At 43.6% G+C, this 25770-nt stretch overlaps 1 protein-coding gene across 5 annotated transcripts in view; it reads right to left on the bottom strand.

Moving 5' to 3' along the window:
* The window catches only part of DCC (DCC netrin 1 receptor), a 1439988-nt gene that overhangs the window by 180699 nt on the left and 1233519 nt on the right, over nt 1–25770 (bottom strand). For all 5 annotated transcript variants that reach the window (XM_069626983.1, XM_069626984.1, XM_069626982.1 and 2 more), the window contains exon 13: nt 7147–7288. In XM_069626983.1, coding sequence (XP_069483084.1) covers nt 7147–7288 — 142 coding nt within the window. The remainder of the gene's footprint in view (nt 1–7146; nt 7289–25770) is intronic.

Here is a 25770-nt window from a genome sequence, read left to right as displayed (position 1 = left end):
GGATTCCTAGGATTTTATTTTATTTACCTGGGAAGAGTGTGAGCCTTTTTTTCCCACTCTTCCATGTATTTTGTGTGTGTTTTACTTTTGTGTTCTTTGGTTATGGAGTTTTAAAACAACTCCAAAGACATCATATTTTTCTGTATGTCACACAGCACCTTCAGTGCAGTGGCACAGGGATGTTAAATTGGTTTTACTAGTCTTTTTAAATTTACTGACCCAGCACACACTATCTTCCTATGAAGTGCTGGAGGGGTTGCCTAGCTTCCCCTGAGTCAAAACACTCATGTAACAGTAAAATGTTACCCTTTCCACTTTAAATGGCTGGTGGCAGTGGTTTAGATCAACTACCATGATTTTTCCCGACCGCTAACAACAGTAGGTATAAATCGGGTCAGCAATGTTTTTCAATATGGTGCCCAAGACCTATCTGTAAAAACAGACTCTGGTCATCTTTTTTTGCCATTTCCTTTAGGAAAGGTCCTCCTTGTGTTTGTCTCTGCCTGCCAAACCCGGTTTGGTCCATGTGTTTCTTGGCCTTTGGCGGGCTTCAGTGCTGAAGCCGTCCTCTGGTGCCTGAGTGTCTGGGGTGGACAGGATGTGAGGGAGGTGCCCGAAACTTCCTGTGCTTAGTCTCCTTCGAGACCTGAATGCACTCTGGCATGATTGGCTGGCTGACTGTCCGGCACGGAGAGCCACCCTGCTGTGTGAGTGACAACCAGGCTGGAATGAATGGGGAAAACTGTTTCAAAGCATGTCTCTGGGACTTGGAAAGCAGAGTCGACCACCGGAATGAAAGAACCAAAGATGAGCTGAAGGAAGAGGACTGCTGCAACTCCTGGACAACCGGTGAAGCCCTGTGGCAGGTCCGAATTGCCTGAAACTCCGATCAACAGAGAAGCCCTTCAAGGTTAACTTCTTCCCTTGAGTTTGGTAGGAACAAGCAACTTGTAAGCCACCTGGACACCGTCCCCATCTGGTCGAATTTTCATCAGAGTCCTGTTGAAAACCGAATAGCCAGAGGGAAGGAAACCAGCTTGTGGTCTTAAAGGCACTCACACCTTAAACCAACGTCTTGCTAAGCTTTTGTCCTCATCCCTGGGCAGTGCAGGAACCTCCTGATGTCCTCCTTCTTGTCCCCATTGTGGGATGTTTTTACCCATGCAGCCAAGCCCTACCATAAAACTGTGCAGTACTGGCATGAAAACATCATGATGGCCAGAACTACTCCCCAGAGAGTGCACAGGGAAAACATGAAGAATAGGCTGCCACCCATTTTTGCCTATGGTGTGAACACAGGAGGGCACTGCCTAAAACCACCATTGGGCTACACACACAGTAACCTGAAACCATTGGGAATGGCAATGCTGATTGCCAAAACCAACCCAGAACTGTGGGGAATTCATTTTCTTAATGTCAAAAATGGATGCAATACCGGTGCTCACCACTATCAGAAAGCCGGCCTTTTAAAACCACCAGACTTTTCTGTAAAACTGAACAAATGAACCGAAACCAGGCCAAGGAAAGACTTGCTAAGAGGTGGATACAATGTAAAACTATATTCTGAAATGACTTGAAGGAAGTCATTATTTAATGTATATATAAAAAAATAGCTGCATGTAAGTTGGATTTGAATGTAGAAAACTGGGAACTAAAGTGACATTTAGCTGAATTCTGCCTGACAACTACCCACGACAGGAGAAACCGGCTCAGCCACTCTTCCCAGGCCTAGCTGCATCCTGCTGCCCCCACCAAAAGGAGATCACACCTCTCTGATTGAATTAAGGGAGGGGTACCTGCAGACTGCAGGAGGTTGAACAAAGCCCTGTCCTGGGCTCAGGCAAATATTATATTGGGGGGGGTCGTAAAATGGCTTCCTCTTGGGAGAAACTGGGAGGGGCAGTCCCTCTGCTAGCAAGCTGAGCTTGGGGGAAGTGGATAAACCAGTTATTCCACCATGTGATGTGGGAAGCCACACCCCTTTTTGACCAGGGCATAATTTTAAAAAGATAGATAACTCATAGTGCGGACTGGTCAAAATTATATAAATAATATAATTATTCTTGGGATTTTTCCGTGCACGTTTTAAGAGGTGTTAGGACCCTGTGGTGTATTCTGGGGGGGTGCTAGCGGAAAATAGGGTCTTACTCCAAATGTCTGCATGGTAAAAATCTGACACTTCATCAATTAATGTCCATACTCCTTGCGCACATGTGTGTAATTTTTGGTAAATGTCCGATATTGGTAAACCAACCAAAAAGCGCAAAATGTTGTCATTTCTGAATCCCAGCTCGCAGGAACATGGGGCTTGAACAGAGACTTGTCTTAATTCATCTGTAATATGTACATGTAATGTCAACCACTTGTGTATCTGGGAAATATGTATTTGAATCAAAGATAGATTTGTGGGCAAATTGACCAGGGGAGGATCCTCTGACCCATAAACAGACCTCATCATGATGACAATCCATTTCCTTCCCCCAATCATGGGAGAGGGGAGAATTGGGCCAATGACAAGTAGAGAGGGGCAGGCTCAGTTATGCCACGCACACACCCACTTTCTAAACACATAAAAGCAGACAGTGCAGGACAGGTAGGGACATTCACTTTCTACTTTCTTGCGGGACGCTTTGTCGGGAGTCTCCAGACTTCAAATCCATCAACCTCCATAGACCAGAGATCCAGAGAGACTAGAGATCCAGAGAGACCAGAGATCCAGAGAGACCAGAACTGTGCAGTGCTGAGAGCAGAACCAGAGACCAGACCGCTGTTCAGAACCACCCACCGGAAGTCCCGTCCAACCTGACCATTCTGATCATTCTGTCATCTTTAAAACTGAAAACTGTCATCTGTCATTCTGAGCTTTAAAATTTCAAATCCGAAAAACTACCTTGACTAAATCGGCTGTATCTCCGGGACCGTTTGTGCTAGGGTCACCTTAAAGCTAAGATTCTAAGCTTTCCAACGAGCCTAGAACCGACTTTCTACTCCTTATAGTGCCTCCGCAATCACGCTCGACGAACGCGATTAAATTTGCCACGATTTGACATTTTGCACAATTTCAGCCATGTGTTAAAATCAGCAGCTCCTTGCTTTCCTTTGCTAAAATTCGTTTTAACCTGTTAGTTACTCATAGAGCATTGCTAAAGTGAGCCTGAACTAATATAAACTAGATATCACCCACCCTGAACCTCTAGAGGGAATAAAAACCATTTTAGCACATTTCTCACTTCATTGTCATCACATTCCAAGCATTTTGGGGCCTGTGTTTCAAACTTCTACCTGTTTTCCTCTAAGCTTGCTGGGGGGAACTGAATTTCGTATTGTATTTGATTGCATTCCTGAGAACTGGGTGCTCTTCCTTCCATTTCTTACATTGCATAGGGGGGGGGGTGAATTGCCAGAGAAAAAGTGATTATATTATCTTTTGCTAAAATCATGTCAAGTTATTTCCGTACTGCATTTTATTCCTCATTACTTTTCCCTTGAAACCATAAAAGCATTCTCAGCTACTTCATCCTCTCTATATCACTTCTAAGCCATCAAAAAGAGTGTACCACTGTAACATTATCCATTGTTGATCACTATCATCCTCACAAGTGTTCTATCCAATATTAATTTACTATAAAAGTGTGATAGATATATATTGTTTAATTTTCAAATAAACCTTTTAAATTTGCAAAACAAACCTACTTCTTGGCTCAGCGGGGTCGGGGGGATTCTGAGAGAGGGGTGTGATATAAGGGTTGTTATCCAGAGTACATGAACTGGACATAAAAATATATCAATAAGGGTTTCCATCAGCATCCCAGACTAGGCATTGACTTAGCTGTAGTGTTGAATTGAATCCGCTTACACCATGACTGAAGCTCAGGAACAGCGAGATATGCTCGAACTGCCAGGAACCACTGCCTCAGCTACAGCTCTTCTTCACTAACAAGGAACTGTGCAAACGCAATCCGGAAATCTTTTCGGCCATCGTGAAAGTTTGTGGGTCTTTGCCCAACTTCGAAGGCTTGTCCTTCCCTAAACATTTGTCAAACTTTTCGCCTAGCCAAATTCTTCTAAACTCTGTGGCAAAGACTTAACCGGTACTACCAGAACTGTGCTATCCAATACAAAGACTCTGAACCATTGACTTTGGGCTAGGCCTATGAGATGAATTGCTGGTTGTAGTATACTGAAACTCTTTGCCCTGCCTATGAATGCATTTGTGCTGTTGAATCGAATAACCTTGTCTTTATACCCCTTTATTAAGTATCTGAAGTGCCATTTTGCTCTCACTTCAGTGGAGCTAAACAGTGTCCAGTTAAACTTGTGCTGTTGAATCGAATAACCTTGTCTTTATACCCCTTTATTAAGTATCTGAAGTGCCATTTTGCTCTCACTTCAGTGGAGCTAAACAGTGTCCAGTTAAAGTTTCGAAAACAAAAGGATCGAATGCCAAAGGTGAGAGTGCATTCGACCGAAAACAAAAGGATCAAAAACATTTTTCAAATGTATATATTTTTTTTTGCTCTAGTTTAGCTTAAAAAAGGTGTTTTTACACCAAAAACAGAGGTTTGGGGGGGACCCCCCTAAAAAATAAATAAATAAATAATTTCTATCCTTTTTTTCAGTTGAATTGACTCGACCCTTTTGTCATTCGACCCTTTTGATTCGATACTATAACCTATAACCGAGCTAAACTTGTTCATATACTTAGCGGTTGTGTTTTTGTGGTTTATTAGTGTGTGATATGGAGCTGCTCTTGCTAGTGTAATGTTTTCAAACAAACTGTGTAAATAAATATATATTCTTTTACCAAGAAACCTTTAGTAAGTGTTTGTTTGAATCACTGTATTTGTTGGTCCTTTGTGTAACTTGTTCTACTGCTCACTTAAACTCTTGAGATAAGTCTGGTTGCTCAGCCATCGCTACCACTTTACTGTGTAGTACAGGCTAGTACCGAAAGGTGAAATTGTGTTTACACTTGTAGTCCTAATTGTATTTAGTGTTCCCAAAGGGTCCTGCATTTGATTCTGCCTAACGATAATACAACAAATCAACCCACTCGAGAAACTACTACAGTATGTTGTTAAATTATATTTTATATATATTGAAGTCACTCTTCACCAAACAGTTGCTGGCCAAATAGTGAGATCTCTTTACATTGCCCTAGGTTATTAGGATTAGTCTAATCAACATATCAGAAATAATAATTTTAAAAACACATACATCATCAAGTGCCCACTAATCATAGCAATGACTCACCCAGACAAACCTAAAGTGCTCATGTGCTAACATTTCCTAGAGTGCAAAAGTGCTGTGCAGTACAATCAAACATATTTGTATTCCAAATACAAGTATCACCATCAACTCGTTTGTGAGGTGTGTTTTACATTGTTTGTCAGCCCGCCCAGAAAGTGTTGAGGGTGCTACTTGTATTTGGAATATGAAAACGTGAATTTCTTTTATTCAGAGTGTTAAATGTGTGTTTAGCCATTTCAACATGTCGCTGAACGAGATTTTCAAAATGGAGATATGGACCGATATAGGCCTGCTTCACAGAAGCGTTTTACAATGGCAAAACCCCATTGGAAAATGCTTTGTGAATTAGGACCTAAGGGTTCTAACATAGTGTTACTTGTCCGGCTTGTGATCGGACACTGGCAAATGTAGCCCATAAGCCCCAAATCAGGAGTGAGCTCAGGGCTCTTACTACATGTGTCTGTATAGAAGGAAGTCACAGGACTCAGGGGCCGTTGGATGGCGTGTGAGGCAGACCCGGAGTGTAGTGTGGTTCCTAGCCACTGTCTTCAGAATGGCAATCACATGCTAAAATAATCACGGCTAAAATTCATAGCAGGTGCTTCTTTGTCATACATATTAAGGGCACAATTCATGGAATTATTTGCGCAGAAAATACTGGATTTGCGTGACAAAATGCAAGCGGATTCCCATCGGTCGATTCATGGATTCGACTGTGCGGGATATTTTGCGTGCATTCCCAGCATGCTCGACGCATCTCTGCCAGGCATTGTCGCGGCCTATGCATAGGGCAGATTTGTAGACAGAACAGGGAAAATGGGGAACAACTTGCCAAAAGGGCATTCTGAGGGATGGAACGCAGGCAGTCCATGGCATGCCCACAAGTGCAGGCGACAAAGCGTATTCATGGATGTGACTGCAGAACTTCTTGTCTGCGAAATGCTTACGCAAACATAGCCGTCTCTCTGCCACCACAAAGCAGGCTTACAGACTTGCGCAAAGGATTTGCCACTTTGGAGGTGAGTTTGCATGTCGGATTTAGGGGTGCGTGCATGCAGACAGGGTTTCCGATCATAGTTAGGGGAATGCGTACACAGCTTAGCGGGTTGCAGGAACATTTTACAGAGGTTCGCATGCAGATTCTCCTGAGCTATGACCAAGTTACGATGAATCTTGCGCAAGTTATCGGGGTGACGGTGACAGTTGCGGGGAGCCTGTGCAGTGTCCTCAAGGTTCCGGCCTGCATGTGGTGGACCCCATGCACTGTTTACATGGTGTTTACATGGTGTCTGTAAGTGCATCTGGGGAGCACACAAATGTAGCTGTTTCTGGGCGTTTTGGCATTGTGTGGGGCGTTCTGGCAGCGACTTGCAACTACCGTTAATTTGCAAGAGGGTTTCTGTGAATACGGAGAATAAGCAGTGTAACTTCTGCACGCCGGCTCACGCCGAGTCGTTCTTGGTGCACTGGCATTGTGGGATTAATGCATACTTTTCCATGAATCGGGCCATTTGTGTGGATGTCATTTAAACCTGACTGAGTTTTCTTTTACTATTGAGAAGCTTAAAGAGGCCAGACATAATCTCAATTGGAATAGAGATTGTGCACATTCTATGAAAGGCAATTCAATTCCATAACCTGTGAAATGAACTGTAACAAGGAAGGACAGCGTATACAGTGGGCGATGCATTTAAAGAATAATCCCGAACGTGTAAATGTGCTAGGAAAATGACAGCACGTAAATACAGCAGGCATAAAGGCTGCTCTCGTACAGCCCGATAAATGTCACCTGTCAAGAGAGAAAAATCAATGTTTCCTCAACACGAAAGTATACTTCTTTCCCAAAGCATTTAATATAGCAAAACTCTTGCTAGACTCCTCCATGAGCACACTGACCTGTGAACAAGTACCAGAGGTTATTCGGTTCCAGTGTTTCCATCTCACCCCTGCGGGTAGTCTTCTTGTGCCTGATTTTATAGCCTGTAATAAATCCATTTTGTGTGCCCGATGGTGGTGGCAGCCAACTAACTTTGATGCTCTGAAAAACAAAAGCGGGCAGGACGAATAAGGAAGATGTTCGCTGAAAAGGCCGCCGAGGCCCGAACCTCATAGAAATAAACAGCCAGCCAGAGAGAAGGAAGTATGCGAGCTGCAAACGGCAGTCGATTTAGTGCACCCCTATGGAACAACACTGTTCTTGGCATAATGATGAATGGGGGGTCTGCAGCAGGGCAGAGTTTGGGAACACACAGAAGTGAAATAAACAAGCAGCCTGTTTAGTGTCAAGTAATGTTATAGGCAACTGTTGTAAAACGAGAAGTGTCATAGGAAGCAGAGGAGACAATAACTTTGAAGAAAGCACAACAGGTAAATGAAACATGTGCATTGTATAAATAATGAACCGCCATAGTATGCCAGCGTCCCCCAGCATGGATCCCCCCACACTCCCAGCTGCTGAAAACAGAATCGCATTTCTGCGCTTGCAGCTGGCACAACGATCTATTCCCCACTCTTCTTACTGCATGCAGGCACTATCTAGTGATCCTGGCCACTAAACTCAACAGAGAGAAATCCTCTCTGCACCAGTGCAAACTATCCATTACTCCACCCCGCCCCCCCTCCTTGCTTTTCCCTCTTGAGAATACACGTGCCACCTATGTCTCCCAAAAACGACCAAAAGGTGGAACACCGTGTTCACCTATCTATCTCTCACATCATCTCCCCATGTCTGCCCTCGTCCTATTCCCCAGGACTCCCCCCTCCATCTCCCCGACACCCCATGCTAAACTCCCACTCATCCGTCACTCTTCCAACACACCCTGCGCTCCAAATTGCACAACAAATTATTAAGGAACCTTCACCCACCACCTCCACTCACTGCTCCACCTTATGTTCTTTTTATTGTTCTAGTTATTTATTTATTTATTTAATTTTTATTTATTTGAAGAAAATCAATATTTTACACTAAACAGCTATAAAATCCATATCATACAAAATCTAACATTCTACAGCATATACAATCATACAATCAGAGTATAAAACACATCTTAAAATGCATACATGAAATATAAAATAAATGTCATCAGTAAGCATGTGCAAATTAGTAAAGGAGAGGAAGGGAAAGAGTATCGCGTAATCAATCGATTAAATGGGAGATACGTCACATAGTGTTTACTCGCGGCCATATATGGTTAGCAGCCAAGGGTAATACAATGGTTCTGAACCATATACCATACTCCACAACTGTTCAGATTGTTAGGTCTGAAATTTCGAGTAACCCCTCTCACAATAGGATCTGAGGACATTACATTGATTAAGTGCATGGTGGGTTGTTTTCACTTATACATTACACAGCCAGCATAGACACTTCTCCCAAGCTACGCCCTTGCAAGCTCCTGTATTCTCTAAAACTGGTAGTAAATCCAAAGGTAAGTATAATATAAAATGTATTAATGCCAGTGTGTGCAGTGTTGTTAAAAAGCTGCAAGGGATTTCTCTAACTATACCCTGCTGTGTATTTATGGCATACTTTCTCGCTTTTGCCAAGTGGGCAAGTGACTGTATACGATCATAATTACTCGATTGATCTCCTAAATTATGCAGAAAAAGAGCCGACTCCTACTACAACCAACAGAGCAAACCAATCTCAAAACAGTAGCTTTCTGCCATGTTCTCCATAGACCTAAAGGTATCAGTAATATTATCCCCATAAATCATATCGCCATATATATGATCGCCAGGAAACGGCATAGGTGACATTATATATGGGGATAATTTATGGGGTAAATGGAAGCGGGAATGCAGGAGTGTCCCACGCAGCCTTTAAAATAATATGTGGTTTGCAGGGATGTCCCCCGCAGATTCCATGGGTTAATATCGCTGCCAAAAAATGGTGCCATTCATGTATGGCATTATTTTTGCAGGGATATTAGTACATGGAACCGACCTATACCTAATACTGTGTGAGCACTGCTTTGCGTGATCAAGTGTCAAATTCAAGAGCAAACTATGGGCAGCCCCAGAAGTATTCATTTTAACCCACAGCTTACATACTGAGATAGAAATATCAATGTCTGTAGCCCCAGTTCGAGTCTAATAACCTCAACTGGGACTGTCCCAGGAAGTCCAAGTCATGAGCACAACATTTTGCCCTCGAATTTATTGAGTCACATCACACCTCCACCGTATACAAACTATCGCTCCCAAATGTTATCTTCCCAGCCTGTTATGAAACTGCCAAGTCATACTTCTCCTAAAAGTACTGATCACAATGAAACCTCATTCTACAATCCTGCCTTTCTCCTTCCTTGCCACCCTAAAATCCTCAGTAGAGTTGTCATCAATAGCAAATTCAACTATCTTCAGGTAATGTCACTTGTGAACCTCTTCCATCCCTTATTGTAGTCAGATCTGTCCAAAGAGACAGTGTTCATTCATGTCAGAAATTCTCTCACCTCATCTCCATTCTCCTCCATCTAGACCTTTCTGCAGCCTTGAGCAGCGTGAATCCTCCCTCCCACCTGGAAACTATTGTCCCTATTAGCTTCAAGGCCACTTCTTCTCAATCGCATGGCTCTCCTCCCTGGCATGCCTTCGCCTGGTGTTCCTTGATGTTTAGTGCTAGGCCACTCCCCCTCACCTTTACACCTCCTCATTTGGCATAATCATTTCCTCATTTGGCATCAAATATCACCTCTGTACTGATGATACTCAGAATATCTACTCCCCCTCCTTCACCCCTGCAATCACCCCTGCTTAACTAACTGCCTTAATACCAAAGGATGGGTCTACGTTGCCAAATGGTAAATTCTTCAAACAAGGATTTCATATTTCTTCCAGCCTCCAATGCCAACCCCACTCTCCACTCTCCAATTTCTTTCCCCACCTGAACATCTAATCCCCTCACCCATAGTCTGCAACTTTTGTGTTCTTTCTGACAGCGACCTGAAACGCCATCAGTTTGCAATGTTCTGCCAACAAAGCCAGATTCTACTTTCACACACATCAGACAAATGTCCATTACTCACACCATCAACTATAATTCTTATCTCTCCTCTTGTGCTTAACACACTGGACTACGGTGCAAGCCGACTTCTTGGTCGATCATATATTCTTTTGTTCCCCTCAAGAAAGTACTCAACTTGGCAACATGCATCCTTTTCAACCTACCCAGCTCCTCCTCCGTCTCTACTTACCATTGCAACGCTGGATGGTTCTCTATGCAAAATGTCTTCCTCTTTTAATTCCCACTATACATGCATCCATGGCCTCCTCCCAAACTCTCTGCTTCACAGCCTATCATTCCTATGCCCCCTGGTCCTCCTCCCACTTTTGATCTATTCCCTACCTTCCCACTGTTCTAGAATGATGCCCCTCCCCCCAGTCATTTCAGAGGAACTCTTCTAAACAAGGCTCCAACTCCACCAACTACCAGTGGAAGGAGGCTCCCCAAACCCGCCCACCTTCATATCAAAACTAACCACCCAATACACCTCTACTGCCTTCTGGACTACGCTATTTCGTTTGTAAATGGGCAATACTGGCATCAAACTCTCACTTTTAAAAATAGTCTTGGGTCTTCTGGTCCATGTCCACATTTATTTCCCTGTCACAATACTGTATATGTCATTCATTCCTGCAATGCTCTTACATAAAGGACCTCACTACAGGAGTGACCTTGCCCTCTTTTGTTGCAAACTTTGAAATACATTTGTGCTCAAAATGACACTGTACATACATGAATATACATACTAATGGTGTGCATTATTATATAAACTAGCAACTGGTGCACTGGGAGAAGCACTCACACATTTGGAACTGGCCTATCCTGGTAATTTGGGGTGTGCTTATGAGGTTGGGTAAACAGATATGGTCAAGAGTGCTACTCACTTTATACAGGGAAGACCCCTGCACAAGTGTGTTTGTGGGTGAACAGGCAGTCATAATAATGAAGTGATAGTGGTGCACTCCACAGATGATACAGGGAGATAAACTTCCAAAGCCCACAAAGAATGGAATTTTGTTACCACCAGGTATTTCCGAAGGAGGGACATCAATATAATTGGCACCCCAGAACCAACCCCAATGGGCTACTGGCCTGTCCAATGTTAAAAAGTACTGGTCACGGCAAGCGAACGGACGATAGAGTCAGTGAGTGCAAATAAACAAGGACAAGTCTTTCTGCCATGGATATGGAGTCCCTCTTCCCTTTTCATGGCAAGTGCAGACAGATGGGGGCATGATAGAGGGGGTATCCTCTTGGATTAATGCAATGTGAATCATCAAATACTGGCATTATGCCTTATGCTGTTGTCTCTTGCCCTCGTTTACACTTATTGCATAGAGAAAACTGCAGGACATTGGGCCTCATTACGACGCAGGCAGAACACCATGGTGCTAAGAGCACCATGGTCCATGCCGGTAACTTACTGACTCCGCCAATGGAGAAAGGGGGAATTACCACCCCATTACAAGGTTGGCGGGGTGGTAATTCCCCCTTCCTCAATGGCCCTTCCCCATTCCCATTTTTGCCCCATAGGGCTCAATGGGAATGGGGAAGGCGCTAAGTACGGTACCGCAAATTGCAGTACCGTACTTAGCACCAAGGTCCCTTGGTGTAGACCAGCCATTAAGGTCGGGTCCCGCAAAGGGACCTCGTAATCAGGCACTAATGGGTTAACAGCGCCGCGGCCTTTTACAGCGCCATTAACCCATTAGCTGCACACTGAGTAGAATGTCATATCCATACAGACATCAAAATCCCCATTGCAGAAGACTAGAAAGGACAAAATAAAGACACTTATGTCAAAATTGGTCTGGGACTTAGATCACTTACTTTAATGTACAGAGATAAAGTCAAGAAAAGCTTCCAATTTCAATGGCACATATGTGTATATGAAACAGCATTTGTAGCTAATACGTGGTAGTTATTAGGACGTTTACTTCTATAATGTCTGATCAATTGTATAGATATTGGATATGAGATGTGGGTGAGAATGACAAATTTCACTGTGGGCGTTCATCAGATGCAGCAAGAGAATGAACAACGTGTTTGCTTTGGTGGGTTTGGTGAAATAGAAAGCTTGCCAAGAAATACAAAGATGCATTTTCTGTAAGGATTTGGTGTTTGTCTATTATCAGGCACATGGGCCAGGGGCATAGCTTAGGGGCAACACATTTGTTTTAGAAGCAAGACAACAAAGACAGTTATAGGTTCGAATCCCAGTCCCGCGCTTAGAGGCTGGTCTCCAGCATGAAGCGCAATATCAAAGCAAAAGCTCATATGCGCAGCAGCACTACAGACACCCAAAATAAGGGAAGATGAGCCTGCTCACCCTGAGGGAACATAGATCGTTGATTGTGGGTTGACAGTGGGAGACAGAGTGTGTGACAGGGACTTAGTCATCAGTGTTGTTGGGGAACTGCAGGTGTGGGAAATGGGTGGAGGAGGCATTAGGGACCGGAATACGAGTCGCGGGTCTGTGGAACCAATGAGTTCACGAAATGTGGGCTTTGAACTGTAGATGAAGACTGTGCTGCCTTAATTATGCAAAGTGCAGTAATGCTTCTACACAGGAGTGCTATAACTTCAAATATAGAAAAGACCAATAACACTTGACACCAAATTGGGTTCGACAGGCAGCTGGTGATAGAATTAACATTGATTGAGATTGATTTCAAATGATTCTGCAAATTAATGTTAGCAGTGTTAGGTCGTTTTCACCCAGGATTGTTCACACCCGAGCGAGTATTTATTTTTGCTAACACTGTACATCAAAACAGTCAGTCTGTGCAGAAGACCTTTTTTGTAGCCATCCCTGACTTCACCTCAGCTTTCAATTTATTATCATGAGAGAGACTGGCAAGCATTACCAGTAGTGGGCATTTGTACCTGGCACGCGCTGTACACGGGAAATACTACACGTGGATTGGCTCTTTTCCGAGCCATACCACAGGGTATTACCATGGACGTACGAGCGTGCCTGCCTTTGTTCCCGCGAGGGGCGTGACAGCCCCTTAGCCAATGAGGAGGCTCCAAATGGGGCAATTCCCGCTCCGAACCTCCCCAAGGCTGTAAGCTGCCTTCGTCCCCCACCGGGGACTCAGGTAAGTTTTGTTTTCCCTCATCCCCTCCCCTGCAAACTATCCCCTCCCCGCCCTCCCAACCCCACTTACCTTCTTTTTTTCTTGTTCTCCGGAGTGAAAGCACTGGGAACACTTCTGTTCCCTGTGCGTCCGCTCCCGATGGCTGCCATGGAAAGGGAAAATTGACTGTTTCAAAATGTGGCAGCGTATCGGAACAGAAAAAAATTCTATTAATGCCATTAGTACCCCGGTCTTGTACCCCGGTCTAATGACTAATGGCGATAAGACCCTTAGCGGCCGGCCAATACCGCCCCCGTTAATGCCCCCAGGACCTCGTTAAGACCCTCGCTGCACTTGGTTCTGTAACTAGGGGCCATGGGGCATTACCTGAGCCGGTATTGGCCCGCCGCTTTGGTTCTTATTGCCACAGTAACAAACACCTGTCAATTATAATGACTCTCTAATCGACCGCCACGTTGCAGATAAGGATATCACGCAATGGCAGGTTGAATGAGCAGTTCCCTACAACATGAGGAGTAAAATAAGGATGTATGTCCTCTCCTCTACTTTTCTCGCTTTGTACAAATGGCATCTAGAAAGCGTAATTGGAAGGCTGCCAACATGTTGCAATGATTGGGGGTTACTCTGTACACATTCTGATATGTGTGGATGGCTTCATATTTTGGCTCACACGCAATATGACCTAGAACAACTTAATGATAAATGCTTCAAAGTGCAAGGTGGCGGCTTTTGGTGGCAACCAAATGAAAGAAAACTTTAAAAAATCAAGGTTGAGCAATGAAATGCTAGAAGGAAAATCCTTCTCTTTCGTAGGCATGGACGTTTAACACCTATTGACACGGAAACTCACATAAAGTACACTGTCAGTAAATGAGAGGAGTCATTCAGTTCAAATGAAATGTTCATTGGTAGAAATTGATATCTCTTCACATTGACACAGTCACCGGGGAAAGATAGGCAGAATAATAGCCTCTGCGGCCAGAGTTTGGGGCCAGGACAACAGTGTGTCACAGAGAGGTGAAAGCAAAAGGAGTTTCTGGCAGAGGATTCTCCATTTTCCAAGTACCTTTCTTTTTACACCCTTGGAATTTGATTGGCTCTACATGCAGAAACTTTAATTCCCCAGTTCTTTTCGCAAATTGGCGAGAAAGGATAGCCCAGGCACAACAGAGGTTCGAATCCCGATCCCTTGCTTAGAAACCACAACGCTGGCATTAAGCGTGTTATGAATGAACAAATACATGAAATGCAAGTTCCACGTGTTCTCAAATCATGTGTTGGAGCAAGCCTGGAAGAAACCTTTTAGTCTTGCCAGAGCGCCGGATCCGGTGAAGCTGTGTTGGCAACGAGGTTGAACAGGAGTACATGTGATCTGCCCTTGTTGCAGATGCTGGAAGGACGGCTTAAGGGTCATTGTGTTGCATTGTCCAGTTTACAACAACATTCACAGAAGGCGCCTTCTAAATGTGCTGAGAAAGGGTGGCATCAGGGACACACACCTGAAGCAAACAGCCACTAGATGCACAGCTTGCTTTCTCCGAGGAGTATGGACCAACATTGAACACATGCAATCCAGCAGCGGTTGCTAGGGTGCAACATTCTGATCATTAAAACCGGCTGTTGTTCTTTTGTGTGCTTTTATCGCATTACTAGGCTGTTTTGTAAATTGGTTTGCTGTTTTTAATGGATGTACTGTCGCTTCCTTTCATAAAAGCCACATCTGACGAAATTGTTGAATACAAATCTAAATGAGACAACAATGGTAACCAAACTATAAAGCATCAGTCCTGGCAAATCGATTTCCAATAAAAGAAGACATCTCAAAAAAGAGGTTATTATTAAAAAAAGATCAACTCTGAGCAGATCTTCATTATTGTCTTGACCAGTAAAGAGCTGCTGTTTGGTGACCTATCGGTAGAGTCTCTTCACATAACCCTCCTGGAATCCAGCAAAACATGTTTTTTCTCCAGCACGGACACAATGGTGAATGTTTTATGGTTAGTGGTATTGATTATCACCAGCGACAGTATTTAAGATGGCAAAGACCCCCAGCATAGTCTTACCGCCATGGTTTTTAATTCTGGTGGTAATTACTTCACACATAGAACCGCTATGAACTGAGGAGCTCTTTTGGAACCTTGTGGTCACTGACAAAGCCCTACCTCCCCTAGAGATGATATAGAAACATCTATCTGTCATCCAGGAGGGCACCTCCATGGCATATCCTTTCATGCAGCACTGTAGTTTACTCATCAGCATAGGAAATGCCCTCCGGCAAATGGGTCAACACACATTTAAAAATGGAGCATTGCTCCAAGAGGTCAAAAGCAATCTATACAGACTCTTCTGTAATAAATGAGCTAAAATGAGTCCAGGTAAAACAAGTGCTCAAAGGCAACGATTCCGGACATTGCAGGTGTACATCATTGGGGCTAGTGTCTTCGCTCATTGGATAACCTAAGAAGGAGGATAGCACAGGAGCAACACGCTGGTCTTGGAATCAGCGCTTAGAAACCACACTCAGGTATGGTATTAGGTGCAATATAGAAACACAACTCAATAAATAAAAAAAATGCATCTTGTTTACCAATGCACATTTCCGTAAGCTGACCGAAGCATGTACGACAAGCATCTGGTTGGTACAACCAGTTCACTGAACACAGGAAGGCACCTCAGTTCGGTATTATGGGATTAGATCTTATCTACTATGCCGAATGTGCTCTAAACATGCATTCAGCCGTTTAGATACAATCTTTTCGTGAAATCCCGGAGGCCAAGTCATTCTGTCACCACAGACTCATTACATACAAAGACATCTGGTTCATTTCCATCACTTACGTCTCCAAATATTTGTTTCTTCTCATGGTACCTTTTAAGCTGATTACAGTAGATGGTGGTGTCTGTGTCTTCCAACAATGTTGTTACTCAGGTGTTGCTTAATTACACTGACATAAACTCAGTACACCATAGTAGAGGAGTTTATCAGTGGTTTATCAGTGGGTGGTACTTATAACAGGCACTGCCACTGAATACTGATCATAGCCTTCCTTATAACAGCCACTGCCACTGTATACTGATCACAGCCTTCCTCGTAGTATAGCAGAGAATCTCTATTTAGTTCTGGCTATTGAAACCTATTGAATTGAAGTATATCTGTGGAGGAGATACATTGTGAGGAGAGACACACATCTTGTGGGTTTTGTTTGGTTATTTACTCATCAATTGATTGCCCATTGCCATGCTCATCCATGTGGCTGTTCCCACACTGCCTGCCCCTACCCAACCAACACATATACTCCTAGTTTCAACAAGCAGTAACATTAAACGTTAGACTGCCAGTGTTATTTCTAAGCTGTCTGCAGAGTTAATGGCTTATTTGCAGCTGTACATGTGATGCTGGTGTAATAGAAATGTCTTAACCAAGTTTGCCTTGACTAATATGTGTTCCTCACACTGAAGACCTGTTAAAAAAAAAGCAGTGACAACGCCTCCAATTATAACATGTGTATGTGTATTAGGCATTTTCCAGACATTTCCGTCAAATGCCCAGGTAATGACCCCATTGTCCTGATGTTTCCCAATTATGGCCTGGAAGTACTTTTATGGGAGGGCCTGGGAAATTCATGTACCATTGGCTTTGCCTGTGCTTGTTTATACTTTGCTTTACACTGGGTGATGAGCGCCTACTTTTTTTTTGTATCCAAGCAAAATGTGCAAGATTTCTTTTGAATCATACATTGGTAGTCCCTTTGTGGCAATGCACGCATGTGGCAGTGCTCTAATCATGTTTTCTAAGGGATGAAATTGCCTGGAACAGGGAAGCAGCTAGGCTATTTTGTGTAAGAATGATGGCAGGAAATTATATGTTCTCTGTAGCTTGTATTTCATCAAACTTGCAGGTGGTAGATTCAAAACTTGTTTTCACAATGAGTCCCTGTCTTAAGCTATTAGAGTCCTAAATAACACAGAGCGGTGGTGCCTGCGATGAAGGGGGGGTGGGGTGGGGGGTGAGAGGGCACCGTAGGTGTGTAGGGATCTGAAGCAGAGTGAACAATTTCGTTTTTTTCTACAACTGGGGACTGCTTGGATATGGTGAGGACACATCTACTGCAAATGGTCTTCACTGCAATTGGGAAACGTCGGTGCTGAGAAAAGAGAGAGCATTTCAATCTGGCAGGTGTCCCAGCAGCCCTAGAAATGTTGTCTGACCCTTAAATATACACATCTATACTGCCTTGAAATATTACTCTGGAATATTTTCATATTTTTTCATGCAAGCATTCGAAAGTTATTAGGAAAAGTAATATTCTGCAACTCCATGGGGACTTTGTCTTATCCTTAACTGTGCCTTGTGCTAGCGCAAAGGCATGATATGTATATAGTGCCTGCATTCTCAAATTGTAACTTTTTTTTGCGTTAAGTTTGACATATTTTTGGGTGGCACTTTATCTACACTTTCAGCAATGTTTAGCACCTTAAATCTGTTATAAACTTTTCCTGCCCTTTGGGGACTATGAAGTTGGCTGCGTCCGCGATGAGCGCTTGAATAAAGTAGGACATAAATATCCTAATTTTCATGTCAATTTCCATGTCACAATTAGAAGCTGCAAAGTGCAATACTTCATCAGTCTGGGCGGCAGTTGCCCAAAAACCTGACCCACGCTAGCCTTTAGGGCGACACATTGCACATTCAAGTTCCGCACCTTGAAACACTTGTGTATAGGCGCGTTATAAATGCCATACCATGTCATATCATGGCCATCCTGCCCGCAGGCCAGCCGGAGCATGCACGTCACAATGTCAAAGAGCCACATTAAATAGAACATCCTTAACAATTAAAAGGTTATAAGATGTCCAGTGCACAACTGGGGGAACTTCCCTCCAAAAAGGACCCCACCAAATGGAACGGAAATGACATGTGTAGAGTCAACGAGTTTCAAAAAACAGATACTTTGTGAACGCAGATTTTCCAGAGAGGGCAGTGCCTGTGTGTGCTGCATAAGTTATGGGATGCTGAGCTGGGAGTTCATGATCGCAGGTAATATTACCTTTGAACTTCTGACTGGGCCATCTGCATTGCTCGTGTTCTGATGCTTGAATCTACATAACAATGTAATGCATTACAGCCAGTGAGCATGACATGAGCAAAGCATGCATGCTCCTGCAGGATAAAGGTTAGGCGGCTGCTTCACAAAAACAATCTAATGAGTAACTCTGAGCTACTCTTGACTTAAACCAAGTGACAGCTTCTCCATTGAAAAAGAAGATGCAATCAGTAATTCTAATTTACCCCGAACTTACTTCCGATCTAGGCCTAGGAATCGGCCAAGGTAACGCAGAGATACTTGCCATCTCCAGGGGTACATTATGGAGGATAACTTCTAGTAAGCCCCTACCTTTGGTGTCTACTGCCAAAGAGGACACTTGTGCACACTATGGGCCTGATTTACAAAAGTCCCACTGAAAACATGTGTGCAAATCAGGCCGTTTGTATTTTATTTCTGAGGGGATTTCCTACCCACAACCTTCCATTTGGAAAGGGCTGTTCTATAATATTTTAAAAATAGGTTTTAATGAAACTATAAGAGGTGTATTTGTTCCCCCTGTGTTAGTCGCACCTTTGACACCCTGATATTACAAACACATAAGCCCTTCAGCAGGTCGCCTCACATATCGCAGAGTGAATTTTAGAGAAGTACCTGGCAGGCATTTTGTCAAAATCAATTTCTGGAGAGGAAACGGTATGAATTATTTTAGGAAACAAAGGCAGCAGTTTAGTAAACGAATGTTGTGTATTGGCTGCTCTCTAGCCCCGTACAGACCCTTGTAACGTCAGTGTATAAGCAGAATGGCCGCCATCATCTGTCTTGTAGGAGAACCAGTATTCTGTCTCCATGTATCTCACAGGTCGATTGGAGGCAGGAGGCAAAGGATGGATGTTATAATATCGTATCCCAAAAGACCGAATTACAGAATCACGGAGCCCACTAGCCTGCATTTTTTTACTCTGGCTTTTGGGATTTTGTCCGTTTGTCCCCACACTACATATAATGTATGCAGGGGACACTCCTGCAACCCCTGCACCCCAGTTCGGTATTGTGGGATTAGATCTTATCTACTATGCCAAATGCGCTCTAAACATGCATTCAGCCGTTTAGATACAATCTTTTCGTGAAATCCCGGAGGCCAAGTCATTCTCTCCCCTGGCTCTCCCCTCGTAATTGGGTGCATGGCAGCCAGCATGCGATGGCAACGTGTTACTTTGGACAGACATTGCAGCTCCTGTATTTCCAGGAGAGTGGAATGAGGATGGTTACTGTGCATTTCCTCGTGTCAGACAACGGTGAGAAGAACCATATGCAGACAGGAAGCCAGTAGAGTAGCCCAAAATGAGAGCAGCCTTTGCAAAATATGGAATGGGCTCCAGGGGCCAGATTACCTAAAACGCGCACCGCTTCTAAAAAGTGAGCACATGCTTTGACAATAAGAAATGGAGCAAACAGGTTATGTCACACACCGTATTATCTAACCACCTTTGCACGAGGGCAAAACTAAATCAGAATGGTTTTGTGCTGTTTTCTGCATAACATAAAAAGAAATCTGTTTACTAAACTTCATGTAATATTATTCCTCAGAGATAGTAAATGGAATGGTCTGTTTTATTTTTTGCTCTAGTGAAAATCCTTTTAGATAATACAAATTGGCACTAAACCTGTTTGTTCCATTCCCAATTATCAAAGCAATAAAAGTGGTGCTAAAGTCATTTGCTCCACTCTTTTGCACAAGTGCAACACTTTGATAATCTGCCCGCTGATATTTCCAACGGCCTTGTGCCAATCTGGAGCCCAGAATTAGCAGGGCTTCCCTGTACGACAGGCATGCATGCAACACGCCCTGCAGGAGGAATGACCTTAGGAAGCAGAGACGATAGACTTTTCAAACACCCCTATTTTTTCTTTTGTAAAGTGCCCAATGTAGACCTTACTGCCTCGAGGCATAGCCAGAGCATCAGAGGATGAAATCCAGGCTTAGAATTGGCTGCAACATGTTGTGAATGTGCTGCCTTTGCTGTATGAGTAATTACTGCAATTAATTTGCGAGGATATTTTCCGCCATGACGCAAAGGCAGCTGGGGCTCAGGCGGCGTGCCTCCAGACGGTGGTGAGTAGGTGGCTAAATGGGTGGCAGGGAGGTGTACCGCGGATGCACAATGAGGGTGCTGTGGTGACAGGTACGTTAGTGGATGGTGGTGGTTGGGAGGAATGGCAGGTGAGGTAGGTACCCACACCCTTCGTCAGAGAATGAGGTAGGGGATGGGAGGTGTAGGGAGCAGCACCCCTCGATTAAGCTCATCGAGGTGGGGTGGGGGTGTCAGTAAAGGAAAAAGAAGCAATGCATCCATTGTGTGGGAAAGTTGCATGCAGTGAACACATCTGTGCCAAAGACATGGAGCCCAATTGGCGGGAAAGCATACACCCTACTCATCTGGGTGCAAAGAAAAGAACATGAGAACCTAAAAGGTCTGGCTGGTTTACAGATGGGGTGCCTTTACAGGTGGCCACCACATTACAAACAACCAGCATGCAGGGCATGTAGCCATCAAGCCGTAGGGTTGAGGTGGTCCTATAAATATGTAGGAGGCAGTGTTAGAGAGGGAACATTAATGGAGATGAGAGGGAACAAGTGAAACCTGGGTAGAGGGGTCGAAAAGGAATTATGTGGTGGTGGTTAGGGTTTTAATAAGACTGCTGGTGGGGGGGGGGCTATGAATGAGAAACGTCTACCCACCTCACGCGTCCTGGGCACTGGGTCATGAGTTTGCCAAGAGGTTTGCCTGGTCTGCTTTCCCCTACTTCTCATCCCGTGGATCAGAGCTAATACAATAGTTGTAAAATGTAGATGTTTAAAGAAAATAATTCATAGTTTCCTTCACGTCTCGCACTTTAACGCGCAACCATGAAGACGATAATTAAGATTTTGCCCTCATGGGCTGGCGGTACCCCGTGGTAATTGCCCACAGTTGTAATGCACTTGGCAAACGCCATAATCAACAAAGTAAAAGCTCTTTCTCTTGCTTGGTACTCCAAGGCCTAGGGCTTCAAGAACATTGAAATTCCACACCTACTCTGTGGTATGGTGGAGTTGCGCTCTGCATGAGAGCCACGCGCATCAGGTGCTGCAGGGAGTTATCTCATGCTATCACAAGGTGCTGATGGAGGACCGCAGTCAAGGGCCACTCCTGGGCTTGCCAGAAGCTGAGACATAACCGTTCAATGGCCCAAAGACAACTACAAGCATACTTCTGATCTCTAGATATATAGTCCATCCCAAAACTTCATGTTTCCAATGTCCTTACAGCTTTGCATGGCAATTGACGACACTCAGTGGGGCCTGCTGCCTCTTGCCCGTGTTGTAACGCAGTCCATCACAGATTAGAGCGTATGCTTTTTAAATGCCAGTCCGTGATAAGATTTTTGAATAACACAGCATCCACATTAGGGGTCATTTTTGTAACGTGTGAACATTTTGGGCTTTTTTTTTTCTTTTTTAGATGAGAAGAGGCTTGTCTGTGATGTTTTTCTGATGGCCAAGGCTCTGATTGTTGCTAGAAGATGTATATGTAAATCCTGGAAGAATCCTTTAACATGGAGCAGCCGGACTGGGTCGACGAATTTATGCACAGTTTTCTTTTATTTTCAACGAACATAGGATATGTAAATACTCCAGCTTGTTTTCCGAACACCTTGATGAGTTAAAAGAGTTTTTGGCAAAGCAAGGTGTCTCATTTGCTAAGGCGTTTTGTGCATTTGATGTATTTTGTTGCGATCGGTTGCACTTTTGTTGCATAGCTGGACTATTGCACTTTCCCAATTGAACGTTGGCATTGTGTATGTGACAACACTGCAAATGAAAAGAAAAAGGCGAAAAGAACGGTCTTTAAAACAAAAGAAAGTGTGTCAATGGATACATTTATCGGTTCCTTTAACTTTATCCATGACTGTCTACAGCTTTTGCCAAACAAGGAATCTAAACATATGACAGAATAAACATGCGTTACCTTCAAGGAACATTATAATATACCTTCAGCAATTTCAGATTTAATATTCCAATGGAATACCTCCTGAAACCGTAACATATGTGTTAGTGTGCAGGCCAGGCGCCCAGTCCAAATACAAATTGGCAAACGCAATAGTTGTGGCTTTGTTTCCATCTGATGTGGACAGTCACAGTATCATAAGATAAAATGCAACTCTTCGGCCCAGACAATCTCTAGACTTACGTGACCTGGTCAGCCTAATCTGAAAGCTAGAAAACCAAGTCCTTCATATTATAGCAAGAAGGGTTGCAGTCTGGAACGCCTGTGTAGAGCTGCTTATGCCCACTGCATTGTGCCTACTTCCAAACACATCCCTTCAATTGCAGAGATATCCTGGTCACTTGGCAATTCACAACCTGTCTGCATGGGATTGCACACTTACTTTGTCAGGTCACATTTCATACTGGAGCCTTTTGTAAGCGATATTCAATCAACACTACAGCCAAGTCAATGCCTAGTCTGGGATGCTGAGGACAACCCTTATTAATGTATTTTTATGTCTAGTTCAGTACTCTGGATGACCACCCTCGTATAACACCCCCCTCTTAGAATCCCCCTGACCCCACTGAGCCAAGAAGCAGGTTTGTTTTGTAAATTAAAAGGTTTATTTGAGAATTTAAACAATATATATATATCACACTTTATAATAAATTAATATCTGATAGTACACTTAGACATATGATGTTGATCAACAATGGATAATCTGGCACTAGCACACTTCTTTACAATCAATGAGGAGTTAGTATAGGATGGATAAAGTAGCAAAAATACTTTTATGATTTCAAGGGAAAAGCAATGAGGAATAAAATGCAGTACAGAAATACTTGATATGATTTTAGCAAAAGATAAGATAATCACTTTTTCTCTGCCAATTTACCCCCCTCCCCTATGCAATGTAAGAAATGGAAGGAGCTGGAAAGAGGAGCACACAGTTCTCAGGAATACAATCAATACAATCAAATACAATACGAAATTCAGTTCCCCCCCAGCAAGCTTAGAGGAAACAGGTAGGAGTTTGAAACACAGGCCCAAAATTATTTTTAAATGTGATGGCAATGGATGGGAAAATGTGCCAACTGATTTTAATTCCCTCTAGAGATTCAGGGTGAGTGGGAGATGCGTGTTGGTATTAGTTCAGGCTCACTTTAGCAATGCTCTATGAGTTATTACCAAGTTGCAACGGATTTTAACAAAAGAAAGAATGGAGCTGCTATTTTGACAAGTGGAGAAATTGAGCCAAAATCGCAAATCGCGGTAAATTTCACGAGTGCGTAAATCGTGATTGCGGAAAAAGTATTTCAGAGGAAAGTTAAATCTCGTTCCTAGCCCAAACGGTTCCAGAGATACGGACGATTAAATAAAGGTAGTTTTTCGGATTTAAAGTAAACTCAAAATGACAGGTGACAGCTTGCAGCTGCAGAATTGACATGTGACAGTTGTGCAGCTTTAAAAATGACAGATGACACGATTTCTAGGATGCAGTTCTACTTAGGTTAAAATAGTTTGGATTAGATTATTTTAACTAAGAGATTGGTTCTGCACAGTTCTGCTAGGTACTCACAATATAAATTTGAACTAGGCCTCGTCACGGACCTGGTCAACACGTCCGGCTGTGGTTCTGTCTGCTCGGTGGGTCAATCAGGCACCGGTTCTGCTCACAGCGATCTGGGTCAGCTGTGCTCTGCTGGTCTAGCCTCTCTGGATTCAGCGGCCTGTGGTTCTGGATACTGCTCTGCTTTCCGGTCCAGATCAAGTGGATTCTGGATGTAAACACTGCTTTCTGGGTACTGGCAAGAGTTCTTGGCAAAAGAATTCAGACAGCTCGCCCGGCTGTGGAATAGTTTGCAAATGATTTTGAGGCCTGCTGACAAATACTTTTGCTTGCAGTGGGCCTTCTTGGTTCAAAGTTCTGTAGTCTCTTTTTAGCTTGGAAGTCTAAGTGTTGGATCTCTGGATGTGAAGTCGTCGGTCAGCATGCTCCGTAGCAAATGGAATTGAAGTCTACCTATCCCAGCAGTCTCTTTTTATGTGTTTTGGAAAGTGGGTGTGTGCGTTGGTCTAGCTAAGCCTGCCCCTCTCTACTTGTCATTGGCCCAATTCTCCCCTCTCCCATGATTGGGGGAAGGAAATGGATTGTCATCATGATGAGGTCTGTTTATGGGTCAGAGGATCCTCCCCTGGTCAGTTTGCCCACAAATCTATATTTGATTCAAATCCATCTTTCCCAGATATACCATTTGTTCAAATTACATGTGCACATTATATATTCCTTATGGTCCATGCTTGTACGCCTCTGATCTTCCTGGGGGCTTGCATTCAAAAATGACAACATTTTGCGCTTTTTAACTGGTTTTGCAATATTGGACATTTACCGAAAATTACACACATGTGCGCAAGGAGTATGGCCATTAATTGATGAAGTGTCAGATTTTTAACATGCAGACATTTGGAGTGAGACCCTATTTTCCACTAGCAACCCCCCAGAATACACCACAGGGTCCTAACGCCTTTCAAAATGTTCACAGAAAAATCACAAAAATAATGATATCACTTATATAATTCTGACAAGTCCGCACTATGAGTTATCTATCTTTTTAAAATTATGCCCTGGTCAAAAAGGGGTGTGGCTTCCCACATCACAGGGTGGAATAACTGGTTTATCCACTTCCCCCAAGCCAGCTTGTTCACAGAGGCACAGCTGCCCCCAGTCTCTCCCAAGAGGAGCTATTTTACGACGCCCCCAATATAACATTTTCCTGAGTCCAGGACAGGCCTTTGTTCAACTCCCTGTAGTCCCCAGCTGCTCCACCCCTAATCTAATCAGATAGGTGTTAACTCCTTTTGGCCAGGGGCAGAGTGGCTGAGCATCCAGTTTCAACTCCTGTCGGGGGTAGTTGTCAGGCGGAATTCAGTTTCATTAAGCCAGGTTTCAGCAAAATGTCACTTTTTGTTCCCAGTTTTCTACATTCAAATCACACTGACAATTTTTACCTATACATTAAATAATTACTTCCTTCAAGTCATTTCAGAATATGGTTTTACTTTGTATCCACCTCTTAGCAAGTCTTTCCTTGGTCTAGTTTTGTTTCATTTGTTCAGTTTTACACAAAAGTCTGGTGGTTTTAAAACGCCGGCTTTCTGATAGTGGTGAGTACTGGTAATGCAACCATTTTTGGGATTAAGACAATGAATTCCCCACAGTTCTGGGTTGCTTTTGGCAATCAGCAGTGCCATTCCCAATGGTTTCAGGCTACTGTGTGTGAAGCCCAATGGTGGTTTTAGGCAGTGCCCTCCCGTGCTCACAACATAGGCAAAAA

Source organism: Ambystoma mexicanum, chromosome 6p (assembly GCF_040938575.1).
Source record: "Ambystoma mexicanum isolate Mex_15411 chromosome 6p, UKY_AmexF1_1, whole genome shotgun sequence".
Lineage (NCBI taxonomy): Eukaryota > Metazoa > Chordata > Amphibia > Caudata > Ambystomatidae > Ambystoma > Ambystoma mexicanum.
The sequence above is the reverse complement of the archived record's forward strand: the minus strand, read 5'-3'. Positions and strand labels throughout refer to the sequence as shown.